Below are 14,899 nucleotides of genomic sequence, written 5' to 3'. Positions count from 1 at the left end.
CTTGTAGCTACTGTATTTATATAGTTTGTCCAGTTCAGTTTCTGGTTTCTAGTAACCCCCAAGTTGTTCACAAAGGGGCATTCAGTGATGTTATTAAATGTCATGTGCTGATTCTCGCTTGTTGGAGATGGTCATTTTCTTGCACTTATGTGGCATGAATATTATCTGTCAGCCTAAGTCTGTTGCATTTGGACATGGACTGTTCCATTATCTGATGAGTCGCAAATGGTTCTTAACACTGGGAAATCATTAGCAAATGTCCCTGCTTTTGACCTTAAAATGAAAGGAAAGTCAATTATGAAGCAGCTGAAGGTGGTTGCACCTACGACACTACGCTGAAGAACTCCTGCAGAGATGTTAAACTGATGTTCATCAACTACAACATTTTCTTTTGTGCAAGTTATGGTTCCAAACAGTCAAGAGTTTTTCCCCAATTCCCTTTGACTCTAGTTTTGCTCGGGATCCTTGATGCAATATTTAGTCCAGTGTGGCTTTAATACCAAGTGGGGTCACTCTCAGTACCCCCTCTGGAATTCAGCTTTCTTGTCTATGTTTAAAACAAGATTGCAATGAGGCCAAGGAGCTGAGTGGTCCTTGCGGAATTTAAACTGAGCATTCATAAGAAGGTTATTTCTAAGCAAACGCTGCTTCATAACACTGTTGATGACCCCTTTGGTCACTTTATTAATGATCCCAGAGTATATTGATGGCCAAGTTAGATATCTTCTGCTTTATGTGTGCAAGACTCACCACACAATTTTCCACATTTTCAGCTAAATGCCAGTGATCCACGTGTGCAGCTTGATGAGGGGTATGGCCCTATGCAGATACTACGATCTTCAGAGCACAAATACATCTCTCAGAATAGAACTAACTGCCCATTTACTCTGGAGAAAAATGCATGCATCAATCTGTTCATCAACTCACCCACATGGAATTGTATTTAAAGCAAATGTGGAGAAATATTTACACCACCTTCACCAGAGTTTGGACATGCTCATCAAGTTGTCAGGATTTGAACATTGACAAATTGTTAACTTTGCAAATCTTACCCACTATTGCAAGAATACCAGAAAAGAAAACGCATTCACATAGGTGCAAAGTGACTTTATAGAATAATTTAGTTTGTTGCTATAATTAAAGGAAGGCCTTCTACATAATTAAAAATCAGTTCTGAATGCAACCTCCTTCATCCTGCCCTCTTTTCTTTCTAGCCCACAGCTTATATGATGAAAATGACCAACAGTTTTGCTTCAGCTTCCTTTCAGATTAATGCAGGCTTTGCTTTTCATAGAAAAAGAATTATGCCTTTACCTTGGACCAAATTGGCAATATCACCAATTTGCCCATTGATCTGGTTTGCATGGTCACCGATTTTGGCAGTTTCCTTGTCAAACAGCTGTGCATTCGACGCGGTTATGTTTTCCTAAAATAATAAAATTAAGTCAATATTAGTAAAGGACTATCATGAAAGAATAAATTTCATCAAATGTTATTAATTAGGAAGCCCAGATTTACAATGTCACAAGTTCTAGATGGCGCATGACAATGTAAATTATCAAATGATAAACATTTCTTCAGTGATATCTGTTAAGAATCCCTTTCCTACAAAATGAGGGGTTGAACATAAAGGAACATGCAAACTTTATCTGAAATACAGATTCTAATTTTAAATGCGACTCACTCACTCACCTATTTTGATAATGACTGTTTGTTGCCAGACGCCTATCTGGAAAACACTGGTTTGGATGTTTTGCTGGGCAACTAGTGTGTGCTTTCACGGTTGAGTAAGATAACTGTGGCCCCACTATTGACTGGATGAATGCGCAACAGTGTGCACAACAGTGTACATAGCTAGCTTAAAGGCAGGTGGACCCATTTAAAGGAGAATTCCAATGTTTATAGGGAAACTACTGGTGACTGTCTGTAGTGCAGGTGGTTGAAAGGAGAAACACCAGCAGCAGCCAAGATAGGGAGGTCTAAGGTTCCCCCAAAGGCGTGTTGGAGACTTTACTCCAGGAGGTCGACAGCAGTAGAGAGTCATCGGGGCAAGAATGTTCTAAAGACACTACTAAGAAAGGAATGGGAGTAACTGCTCTAGAAGACAATTTCCAAAGTCTGGCCCCAAGGACCTGGTAGCAGTTACAGAAGAGGTTCAGTGAATTCATGGAGGTGGTTAAAGACAGTGAATGCACCTTCACAGGACAGTTCTTGCTAATTGCATCACCGACCCTCAATTACTGACTGATCAGCAATTCTGAGCACAAAGGACTCAGGCCAAAGTTCAGATGCTTCACCTTACCTTCACACACTAACCAATGTTGACATCCCCACACCTACTTCTTATAGCATCCACGTAGCTCCAGCTATTGAGCTATGGCAAGCATGCCGCCCAAACACAATGCAGCAGAATAGCATTGTTTTCTGTCTCAGGGATAAATTGCCTCATGACAACAGGGAGCAGAGTTAAACAGGATGGGGCAGGGGATCCAAATTCACTGGAAAGGACTGCACTCAAATTATGAAAGACTGTGACAAAGGACTGAGGAAGAAATTCCCCTGGCAGGGAATTCGTGCTGCGTGCAGGCTCCATGTGCGAAGGGTTGTGAAGAGGCCATGGGAGAGCTGAGTGTGAGCTGAAGTTTAGGTAAGGAGTCAGTGTTGATGGAAGAGAAGACTGAAGCATCAGGAGGTAGGCAAGCATTCACCCACTTTGAATCAAAGAGATACTGGATGAATTGAGAAGCAGAGACTTTAAGGATGATTTTTGAAATCTATCTAGACTGGAGATCTGAATGTTAAGACAACATTTGTGACTCTCAGTGATTACTGACATCTGGGTTGTTTGTAGTCAAATCCATGGCATTTGTCATGGTCATATCTGTGCAGAACATTGTGCTTGAGTTTGAATGTTAGAGTATACGATATATGTTATCTGTTAATTCATATTTACTTCGCACTAATTTTGGATGTTCGAGCACATGATGTTTTTCAGTTGTGAGTGGATAGCATAGGATGCTCACCAGAACATTACTAGTGAGCTAGTACGAGCTTCATACAGAAGTTTAATTTTCACCTAGATTATAAAAATTAAAGGAAAACCTAACAGCCTATTTTGCAAATTTCAACGTAAGGCATGCAACTTCCTCTGTAACACAGGAATCTGTCAGAAATTTTTTGATAAAGGCTATGAACATACATGGTATTGTATGAAACATAACTTTGAATAATTTGAATTTAATTCCATTGATGCTGGGAATGCAAATATTTACGGATTATGATGATTGAAGGAGGAGACCATGTCCTATTTGATCATTACAGAATCCCTACAGTGTGAAAACAGGCCCTTCGGCCCAGCAAGTCCACACCAACCCTCAGAGCACCCAGCCCCCTATAACCCACCTAATGTACAAATTCCTGAACACTATGGGCAATTTAGCATGACCAATCCACCGAGCCTACACATCTTTGGACTGTGGGAGGAAACCCATGCAGACACGGGGATAATGTGCAAACTCCACACAGACAGTCACCCAAGGGTGGAATTGAACTAGGGTTCCTAGCACTGTGAGGCAGCCCTCATGTTGCCACCATGCTGCCCACTTTGTCTGTTGAGCAAACAGACCTGAAAAACCCGAATGGATCTCCACTGCCATCACATAACAACAGCTTCTGAAAAATTGCAATTTTTCAATATATACCTGGAAGCTGTGAACAGTTACTAGAGTACTTTCCGAGGATGTAGCATCGTCTCTTTTAGTTTATAAGAGTAAGAGGCTGGAATTGGAGTCTATATCTCACAGGAAAGTATGTTGAATAAACTTGATGAAGTTTGAGATAATCAGGATTCCTAATTGTTTCTCATCTGAATCTGAAATATGGTGCAAGGATGTCCCATCATTCTGCAGCTAACAGCAATGTAAACTCATTGGCAATAAACTAAAAAAACTGTGGGAAAGTCGTCTCATTGTGCCCTTTTAGTTTGGATTCTTGACTTTAATGCTTTTGATATTTTTCTAATCATAAATGCTCTGCAGAGCTCTGTGCATGCCTTGTTCTGTCTGAGTATGAACGCATGTGCCTTTATAATTAAGGAGGACATAGTTTTAGTCACAAAGTAGCTTAGTTGTAAATCAGTTTATCACTTGTTTGAAGAATGAGTTTGCCTGAAATAGACATATTATTTTTGAATTTATTGAAAAACCTGGTGAAAGTCTCTTTTCCTTTAGTTCACAGTAATAAAGAAAAATGAGTTGACCATTTTTGGTGATTGAATTAAACATTTACATTTTTGGTATGACTTGTGAAGTGGTTGGGTTTAATTTCCAGTGCGCTCCTCCTGCTTGAGTAAGATTAGTAAAATTGAGTAACATTAGTAAGATCTAATTTATAATCTTAACAAAAGATGCAATTTTTTTCACAGCAAAATAAATTCTCTTTAAGTTAAATCAAAAGTGTGCACCTTCTCAGATAGCACGTTGAGATCAGCAATAAGGTCCGTCATAGCTGCTTCAATGTCTTCTGTTTGAAGTTTCTTTGATTCTGATTGCGATATCCTGTCTGCAATCTGCATCTGTATTGTATGAGATAATTGGTGACAAATTGGTATGAAGCTCTAATCACTGGAACCTTGGCTTTAATTGACAAAATTTTAAAATATGGTTACAGTTCTGATGAAACAGGCGCATTAATGGTTTTAAGCAGTGTGGCCACTGAGTTCAGTGCTGCAGTGTGTCTGGAACTTTTTAATCAACCTGTTCAGAGATGTTATTCTCGAGCAGATGAAACTTGAACCCAGTCCTCTTGGCCAATAGGTAGGGGCACTAGCATTCTGTCACAAGAACCCTTGCTGTGTGTCTGAACACTACCCTTTAACTAACCATAGCTGGCCTTGCGTGCTTTCCAAACTGTTATGAATGCTTAAGCACTTTAAGTAAGGCACGGGTGCATATCATTCCATTTCTCAACACGGCACCAGTCTGGAGCACAAAATTAAAAACCCAAAGAACTGCAGATGCTGTAAACCAGGAACAAAAAAAAGTTCTGGGGAAGGGTCACTAGATCCAAAATGTTAACACTGATTTTTTTTCTTCACAGATACTGCCAGACCTGCTGAGCTTCCAGCAACTTCCGTTTTAGTTCCTGCAGCACAAAATTACCCTCCAAACTGAAATACCAATGAAAGGTAAAAAAAAAATGAATCCCTACTGTAATACAGAAAGCTGTTGGAATTTCTTTGATAAGAGTTAGGACTCGAGTCAGCGACTGGGTAACCTCAGTCGAAGAGATGTAGCCTGTATAGGTCTATAGCAAATTCAGACACATAAGTTGGTTAGGACTTCCATTTGTTAGTCAAGGGCCTGTACAGGCTGTCTAAGATGGGAGTCTGGTCATGTCTACTCACACAATGCACCCCTCTTCCCAGTGATAGGAACCAAATGCTGGAGCATCCAGTAGCATGAAGCAACTGGACATTTGCAGTAGCATGTGAGATTACTGTCTGCCTGCTTTATGCAAATGAGGGCTTCTCATTGACCACAAACTTTGTTGGGTCAATGCAGGAGTCTACGAAAAAGGACATTGTTTACTAACTTTTGGAACTGAGCTTTATCACAGGTTTAGAGAAATGCACATCTGGCAGGAAACTGAGGACCAAACATGTAGAATGACCTCAGATATATATAAGACTAATAGGGCTGTAACAGTAGGGCACTTTAACTTTTCAAATATAGACTGGGACTGCCATACAAGGGCTTGGATGGGGAGGAATTTGTTAAATGTGTTAAAAAAAATTCTTTATCAAATGTATACGTGCCCACTAGAGAAGGAACAAAACTTGACTTTCTCTTGGGAAATAAGGCAGGGCAAGTGATTGAAGTGTTAGTGGGGAATTACTTTGGGACCAGTGAATATAATTCTATTAGTTTTAAAATAGTTTCAGAAAGGGACAGACTTAGTATAAAAGGTAAATTTTGAAATTGAACAAAGACAAAATTTGGTAGCACGAGACAGAACTTTCAGATGTTGATTGGGGTAGTCTATTTGCAGGTAAAGGAACGACTGGCAAGTGGGAGGTTTTCAAGTAAGATAACGAGAGTTGAGAGGTATTATGTTCCTGTTAGAATGAAGCATAAGGCTAATAAGAGTTGTGAACAATGGTCAAAAATAAAAAGGAGGCATATATAGGTATAGACAACTGGGAGCAAGTGAATCTCTGGAAGAGTATAAGGGCTGCAGGGGCATTCTTAAGAAGGAAATCAGGAGGGCTAAATATGGATATGAGATCGTCTTGGCAGATAAGGTTAACGATAATCTAAAGAGATTCTACAAGTACATTAAGAGCAAAATACCGACTCGGGAGAGAATAGGCCCCTGAAAGATCAACGAGATCTTCTAAATGTAGAACCTCAGGAGATGGGAGAGATACTACATGAATATTTTGTGTCAATTTTAACTGTGCAGAAATACATGAAAACTAGGGAACTCGGGGAAATAAATATTGATGTCTTGAAAACAGTCCACATTACTGAAGAGGAGGTAATGGAAGCCTTAAAAAACATAAAGGTGGATAAATCTCTGGGACCTGATCAAGTGCATCCCAAGACGTTGTGGGAAATTAGGGAAGGAATTGCAGGGCCCCCAGCAAAGATATTTGTATCACCTATAGCCACGGGTGAGTCATAGTGTTATACAGCATGAAAAACAAACCCTTCGTTCCAACTTATCCATGCCGACCAAATATCCTAAACTGATCTAGTCCCATTTGCCAGCATTTGGCCCATCTCCCTCTAAACCATTCCTGTTGATGTACCCTTCCAGATATCTTATAAATGTTGTAATTATACCCACCTCCACCACTTCCTCTGGCAGTTTATTCCATACATGCACCACCCTCTGCATGAAAAAGTTACCTGTCAGGTTTTCCCCTCTCACTTTAAACCTATGCCCTCTAGTTTTGAACTTCCCTACCCTGGCAAAAAGACCTTGGCTATTTACCCTTGTAAAGTCATCCTTCAGCCTCCGAAAGTCCAGGGTAAAAATAGCCCCAGCCTATTCAGCCTCAACTCTCCAATCCCGGCAACATTCTTGTAAATCTTTTCTGAAGCCTTTCAAGTTTAACAAGGTGCTGGAGGATCAGATGGTGGCTAACGTTGTACTTTTATTTAAGAAAGGCTTTAGGGAGAAGTCTGGGAACTGTAGACTGGTGACTCTGACATTTGTAGTGGTAAAGTTGTTGGGGGGAGATTCTGAGAGATAGGATTTACATGTATTTGGACAGGCAAGGACCGATTAGGGATAGTCAGCATGGAAATTTGAGCATGGGAAATCATGGGTCACAAGCTTGATTGAGTTTTTTGAGAATGTATCCAAAAAGATTGATGAGGGCAGAGCAGAAGACATTGTCTACATGGACTTTAGTAAAGCCTTTGACAAGGTTCCGCACGATAAAATGATTAGTAAAGTTAGGTCACATGGGGTTCAGGGAGAGCTTGTCAATTGGATACAAAATAGGCTAGATGGTAGGAGATAGAGAATGGTGGTGGAGGGTTGCTTTTTGGACTGGAGACCTGTGACCAGCGATGTTCCACAGGGATCAGTGCTGGCTCAACTGTTGTTTGTGATTTATATAAATGATTTGGATGAGAAATTAAGAAGACTGGTTCGTAAGTTTGCGGATGACACCAAAAATTGGTGTCATGGTCAACAGTCAAGAAGGTTATCTAAGATTACAAAGGGATTTTGTTCAATTGGGCCAATGGGCTGAAGAGTGGCAGATGGTGTTAAATTTCAATAAATGCGAGATATAACATCTTGATAAAGTGAACAAGGGTAGGATTTATACAGTTAGTATTAGGGCCCTGGGTAGTGTTGTCGAACAGAGAGACCTAGGGTTTCAGGTACATAGTACTTTGAAAGTTGTGTCACAGGTAGACGGTGTGGTTAAGAAGACATTTAACATGCTCGCCTTTATTGCTCAAGTCACTGAGTATAGGAGTTGGGACGTTATGTTGAACTTGTATAGGATGTTGGTGAGGCCACTTTTAGAGTGCTATGCACAGTTCTGGTTACCCTGGTAAAGGAAGGATATTATTAAATTGGACAGAAGATTTACCAGGACGTTGCTGGGACAAGAGGGTTTGGGTTATAAGGACAACCTGGATAGGCTGGGAATTTTGTCACTGGAACATAACACATTGAGGGGTGACCTTATCGAGGTTTATAAAATCATGAGGACATAGATGAGGTGAAAAGCAAAGGTCTTTTCCCTAGGGTAGTGGAGTTCAAAATTAGGGGTCATATCTTTAAGGTGAGAGGGGAAAGATTTAAAAGGGACCTGAAGGGCAACTTTTTCACACACAGGTTGTATGTGGAATAAACTGCCAGAGGAAGTGGTAGATGCAGGTACAGTTACAACATTTGAAAGACATTTGAACAGGTACATGTATAGGAAAGGTTTCAAAGGATAAGGGTCAAATACAGGCAAGGGGAACTCATTTAGTTTTGGAAACTTGGTTGGCATGAACGAGTTGAACTGAAGGATCTGTTTCCATGCCACAGATCTGATGTACTAACATTCAGAATCGAGAAAGATATCAAATAATGATTAATTCTGTAAAATTGAAGTATCTTTGTGTTCGATAGGTGATTAATAATAGTAATTGAACTGCACAAGTTTGCCTCTTTTCATGAAGCAGCTTAATTATTAGATGAAGAGCCAGCTGGCTGGAGTGTGATGCTTCAGAACATGAAAAATACAGATTCTTTTATTTTTCTTTATTCATTCATGGGATGAAGGTGTTGCTGGCTAGGCAGCATTTATTGCCCATCCCTAATTGCCCAGAAGGCAGTTAAGAGTCAACCACAATGCTGTGGGTCTGGAGTCACATGTAGGCCAGACCAGGAAAGGATCACAGTTTCCTTCCCTAAAGGACATTCATGAACCAGATGGGTTTTTCCCAATAATTGACAATGGATTCACAGTCATCATTAGATTCTTAATTCCAGATATTTATTGAATTCAAATTCCACCATCCGTCATGGTGGGATTTAAACCCAGGTTCCCCAGAACATTAACTGGATCTCTGGATTAACAGTCCAGTGATAATACCACTAGGCCATTGCCTCCCCATCAGTTTGTTGACCAGCTGAAGCAGTTCTTGTCACCTGTCTCCTCGCCTTCTCCCAGGGCATATCATGGCATGGAGAGCCACAATTAATTGCTCTTGAATAATAAGCATAAAACATTGAATGAGGGAATTATATTTCACTGTACATTACACCATTAACCTTTCTGTCTCAATTTGCCTTCCTCAGCATAATTTGTCCAAAGCTATCTTCTAAGACTTGACAAAGCCTATCTGTCGGACAAATGTTAATGTCTTAGGAAATTGAATGTGGCATAAATTTAAAGTCTACTTTACAGCCCTTGATTTAGCAGCAGTAAAATATGTAATAAGGGGAAAAATTCAAAATCAATGAGTAAATATCAATCACAGTACCAGCCCTATTTGATTTTCATTGCTGGCACTTACACTGAAGTGAATCGCTGTGGTATTGAATTCCTGTAAGCGGTTATTAATGGCATCTCCAGTAATAACGTTTAGAACACTCGACCTAGCTTCTCCTAATGATACTCCTGATAATTTTAGGTCTTCAATTAAGTCCCAGATACACTTGTCACATCCTGTTGAGATAAAAGAGCAATACAGAATTAGAGGCAAGCACGGTAAAATGTTATCAGAAACAGCACAGGATCTTCTCAGCTTGTCTCTCAATGGTAATGGAGCTGTATGGTCAAAGACAGTACATTGTTGCCCATTCACAAACCATCCTCTTTTTGAGTATGGCTGCCTTAATACATGCATGGGAATCCAACTATTTGTTCAATTGTTCTGCAAGCGATATGGAAAATATACAACAAAACAGTGAATCAAACGTCACCACGTATTATTTTCCAGGAATATTCATCACACGATTATACAGACTAGGACTTTTCAATGTTCATTCTCCACTTCAGTGTAAATTAGCTCCTCTTTGCTGAGCTGATAACATGTTGAAAAGCAGGATGGGACAACCTTGAGCAGAACTCTTGCCCTCTCCCAATTGCAGCCCTCAATTCTTTGTCCCTCAAAGGTTTCTAATGCCCAGTCTCACTTTTACAGCTGGCAGATGTAGTTCAGTCACCGGGATCGGTGGGGAAAGGCCTGGCAGACCACCATGCCTGGGCCTCAGGTCAGAAAAGGCTGCCTGCATCGCTGACCCCTTTTTCAAGATTCGACAACCCCTTCACTCAGCCCTCTGGCTGCCCCCTCCCACCTGGCTGTGCCATCAATGCCATACACATCTGATATCTCTTCTTCTGGTTGCACCATGACACACCATACCAACCTGGTCCTGATGGCTCTGCTATTTAGCTTGGCTCGATTGCTTGTAGTCCCGGCAATGAAGACAGCTTTAGGTGGCGCTACTGAGACTACAGAACTGTCAGCTAATCAGACTGCCCAGCCTCTCCTTGAAGCAGATCTTGCCAAAGAAGGAACAGTTTGAAGGGAGGGTTGCATAGAGGTAACGTTGTTTGGACGAGTAATCCAGAAAACCTGATTAGGGGAACTGGGCTCAAATCCCAGTGTGAGGAATTTAAATTTAATTAACAAAATCTGGAATTGACAGCTGGTCCTATTAATGGTGGGCTGGATTATACAGGTTCCAGCCAAATGCAGTTTACACAGTTGGGAGGTGCACATAAAACAGGGTGAGTGCCCAGTCCACCACCTTCCCATCCACTCCCTAGCTGACTCCCACAGTACGGAAGGATAGGAAGATGCTGAAATCAGCAGCCTGCCTGTTATACTTAAATAAATAAATAAGATCAAACAATACTGTTAAAGCTCAATTTGACTCCGATTTCATGCAAACATGTCAGATTTTAAGAGTGTAAGAAGGAACAGAGAGGTGCTATCAATGAAACATGCCCTTTGTGTAAGAGGGACTCCCTGAAGAAGATGGTACATTTCCCCGCCACCACCTTCCTTCCTTCTTCTCTACAAAACCGACCTCTTCAACCTTCAAATTCCCTCTTTCCAAAATGCTCAAACCCTTCCAGCCCAGTGCCCCTGATCAAGCTGACATCAGGAATCCTCTTGGGCCTTCAGGCTTCCCAGGTTACAGTCCTGGAAGCATTCACTACTGAACTCTTGCACTGCTGGAGCAACTAGGCAGTCAGATTGACTGTTAGCTCCATTGGGTGGCATCTCTTCTCACTGAGATGCAGAATCCACTCTGCACCAATTTAACCAGCTGGCAGCGCTTTATGGCTGTGGGTCAGATTTCTTATCAGTCTGTTAGCAAGCCACCAATCTACCTTCTGTTTTAGTCTTTCATGATTGGTGGTTCAGTTCTATAGGTGCCAATTTAATGTAAATCTCTAGATAAGGAGTCACACTGTCTCAGAAGCAAGGATGTCATCATGTGAGATCCTCTCTTTACTTAACAAAACACGCATTGCATGAAGGTACTTACTGACAACAGAGCAGTCAGTTGGGGATTCGGTGGGCGCTGACAGACATTCTCCTGTCTCACTGTCACATTGCCCTTCACAATTGCATCCTGAAGACAAAAAATGTAAGTGAACTTCAGAAATTCCAATTTGTGGATTATGCACTGAAAAAACTGCGGGTGCTGTAAATCAGAAACAAAAACAGAAATTGCTGGAAAAACTCAGCAGGTCTGGCAGCATCTGTGGAGAGAAATCAGACTTAACGTTTTGGGTCAAGTGACCCTTCCTCAGGGTTCTGAGAAAGGATCACTCGAACTGAAACATTAACTCTGATTTCTCTCCACCGATGCTATTAAACCTGCTGAACTTTTCCAGCAACTTCTGTTTTTGTGTCATGGATTATGGACTTTATCAGTTTACTCCAGGAAAAAAAAACATGCACTATCTTTATTCAATAATGCAGTCCAGGATCTCTTCTCGTCTGAGCTATAATAATGCTTACAATTATATGGTACCTTATCAGATCAAGATGTTTCAAAGCGCTTCACAGAAAATGGATTACTTTTGAACTAGTAACAAGGGTATTCACTTTAAATTATCTCCTATCCCTTTTTTTTTTATTTGTTCTGTTGTTTTATTTGGTTGCTATTGTCATTCGTACCTTTCCATTTCTGATAACTTTACTATATTAAACTTACTCTGGCACCCATTTAGTCCATAGTTCCAGAACCCATACAGACACCGGTCACAACGCCTTCCTGTGACTCCAGGTAGGCACCTACATCGTCCACTCAAAGGGTCACAATATTCATCCTTAGAAGCCAGAGCACATTCACATCTCAAACATCCAGAACAACTGCTGTATCCATAGTAACCAATCTGTAAGGAAGGAATACAGTTAAAAAAAATTGAAAATAATAATATGGTAACTGTACCTTGGAATTAATTATGAAGTGGATTTTAATTAAAACAGATTAGCAGTATTCTTGTGCAGGAAACTTCTTGATTCATTCATTTTCTAATTTATGAAGCAAAAAGGCTTTGGGGAAAACTGTGTTTGAGGCCCAAAAATGGGTGGATTCACCCTGATGTACAATTAATCTCCACTTGTCATTCTAATACTGATAGCATAGCAGCTTTGTGTTGCCTATTCATTCACATGATTGAAGAAGACAGCACATCTGAATACTGCGTCTAAAATTATCAGAGACTAACGCCAATTTAAGTCCAAACCTACTAAAGGGAAGGTGTGTTTTTGGTGGATCTGGTATCCATTGGAATTCATTACAGATGTAACTTTGACATGAGTAAGACATAGGAGTAGCACAATATCATAGAGAATGGGTGGCAAGACTCTCCAATACAAGTCCGGAGGACTACATGCTAGACATCAACAGGAGGAAAAAGTTCTTTTACTCCCAAAAGACAAGGAGATTGCAGTCAACCTCTAAGGAGGATAGTTGTACAGGTCAATACCAATGAAGTTTAATGCCCTGACATGAGCAGTTAGTGTAAGTGAATTCCACTAACTGCAATGGTAGCCTCACACATTGCTCATTATATCATATCCCTGTCTTTCTGTCATCCACCAGTCACCTCCATTAATCAGGTTTCGTATACAACATTCATAACTTCACCACACACTTAACATGTTTGCAAGACTCACACCCATAACTCAGAGCCTGCACACACTTGCTGTCATTAAAGCACGACAGCAGCAAACATAGTCAAACATAATGCATCACACTTAACTGACACATTTTCCTCTCCCTTCTCTGCCAATGCAATACAAAATTAAAAGCAGCAGCAGCTTATTGCTGGGGGCAAGGACACACTAATCTATGATCATGCATCAACAGTAGGCTACTCAGTCCTTCAATCCTGCTCCGCCTTTCAATAAAATCATAGCTGATCTGATTTTAACCTCAATTTTAGATTCCTGCATATCCCCGATAATCTTTCATTCTCCTGGTAATCAAGAATCTATCTACTTCTGCCTTAGAAATATTTAAAGGTTCTGCATCCACTCCCTTTTGAGAAAGAGTACTCCAAATAAACAACCCTCAGAGAAAAAAAAAGTTTCCTCATCTCTGTCTGACATCCTGTTATTTTTAAACTCTGATCCCTACCTTAGGAACAGACAGCTGCAGGTTTTTTCTTAATGGAGGTGAATTGACTGCCATTCTTGAAACATCGTGACTGAGGCTGCAACCAACAACAGGGCTGGAAGAATACAAAAATGGTGGCATGCTCCCATTGCGTGCACCTTCCTGCATCTGGATTCCTACTTCATTATTTCAGTTGTGCTGATCCCCAAGCTACACAACAATATGAACATACAGCTCTTGACTTCCCCTCTTATCTTTCCACAAGCTTACCTCTTGTCTCTTCTTCCAAAAACCATCATCTGCCCAGGCAGTTATGCAGGAGTGTGAAGTGGAACAGGCAGAAGAGCTTGAAGATGATACACTATCCACTGGCCTGCTATTCTCAGCCATCAGTTCAGATACTGGCACTATGCATACTTCAGAGGGTAACACTGAGGTAGGGCTGGACATGGTAGGTCAGCCAGGTATCAGTATCATACAGACAGGCAGGAGGAAAGGGCAATGCACATGACAAGCAGTCAGAATGTGAGGTAGTGCATTAGTTCTACAATGACTCCAATGAGGCAGCATATGGGAAGAGATTGCTGGGAAGACATAATGAAATATGCAATGCTTTGGCAGACCTGTCAGAGAGATTTTAGTCACTGTCAAGGGCAATGGAGTTGTCGGGCATTGAGTTGGCATAGGTTTTAGCACAAAATGTAGAGCTCGCCCACCCCAGCACGGGATAAATTGCCAGTTTGAGACATCACTTATGGATCCAATCGTGATCTGGCATTTGATGACCAATGTCTCAGTTTCCATTGCAGCACAATAAGAAAGAACTCAAAATCTGAGAGATACAGAGAAAGCTCAAGCTGAAGTCATGCAAGCTCAGCTTGTTGTCATTTAAGCTCAGACTGCTGCAATCATTGCTACCAGGGCTCAAAGAAACATTCAGGATTTCACAGCAGTGCACCATTCTACCCTCTAAACAATTACGAGGACTGCTGAGCCACCATTCAGGATAAGGAACAATGGCTTCATGTTGTCTATCTTCATGGAGGAAGTTCTAGGATTTTGTTGGTGCAGTGCATATGGCAAATGATTAACATTGCAGCTGCTGTGCACCAACAGTAGAGTGACTGAATGTGTAAGCTGGTGGGTGGGGAATTAAAATCGAGTGGTTGCTAGAAAAGCTCAGCAGGTCTGGCAGCTCCAGTGAAGAGAAATCAAAGTTAACGTTTTGGGTCTGCTGATCCTTCCTCAGAACTTTTTTCAGTTCTGGGGAGGGGTCACCAGACCCAAAACGTTA

At 41.0% G+C, this 14,899-nt stretch overlaps 1 protein-coding gene across 1 annotated transcript in view; it reads right to left on the bottom strand.

Annotated features, from left to right (window-relative positions):
• The window catches only part of lama4 (laminin, alpha 4), a 161,510-nt gene that overhangs the window by 86,806 nt on the left and 59,805 nt on the right, over positions 1 to 14,899 (bottom strand). Inside the window, exons 7-11 of the mRNA XM_048597028.1 lie at positions 12,196 to 12,376; positions 11,521 to 11,607; positions 9,534 to 9,685; positions 4,463 to 4,573; positions 1,315 to 1,426 (exon numbers count right to left, since the gene is read on the bottom strand). Of these exons, the coding sequence (XP_048452985.1) occupies positions 1,315 to 1,426; positions 4,463 to 4,573; positions 9,534 to 9,685; positions 11,521 to 11,607; positions 12,196 to 12,376 (643 nt within the window). The remainder of the gene's footprint in view (positions 1 to 1,314; positions 1,427 to 4,462; positions 4,574 to 9,533; positions 9,686 to 11,520; positions 11,608 to 12,195; positions 12,377 to 14,899) is intronic.

Source organism: Rhincodon typus, chromosome 5, assembly GCF_021869965.1.
Source record: "Rhincodon typus isolate 14 chromosome 5, sRhiTyp1.1, whole genome shotgun sequence".
NCBI classification, from domain to species: Eukaryota; Metazoa; Chordata; class Chondrichthyes; order Orectolobiformes; family Rhincodontidae; genus Rhincodon; species Rhincodon typus.
This window is presented reverse-complemented; position numbering and strand designations above follow the sequence as displayed.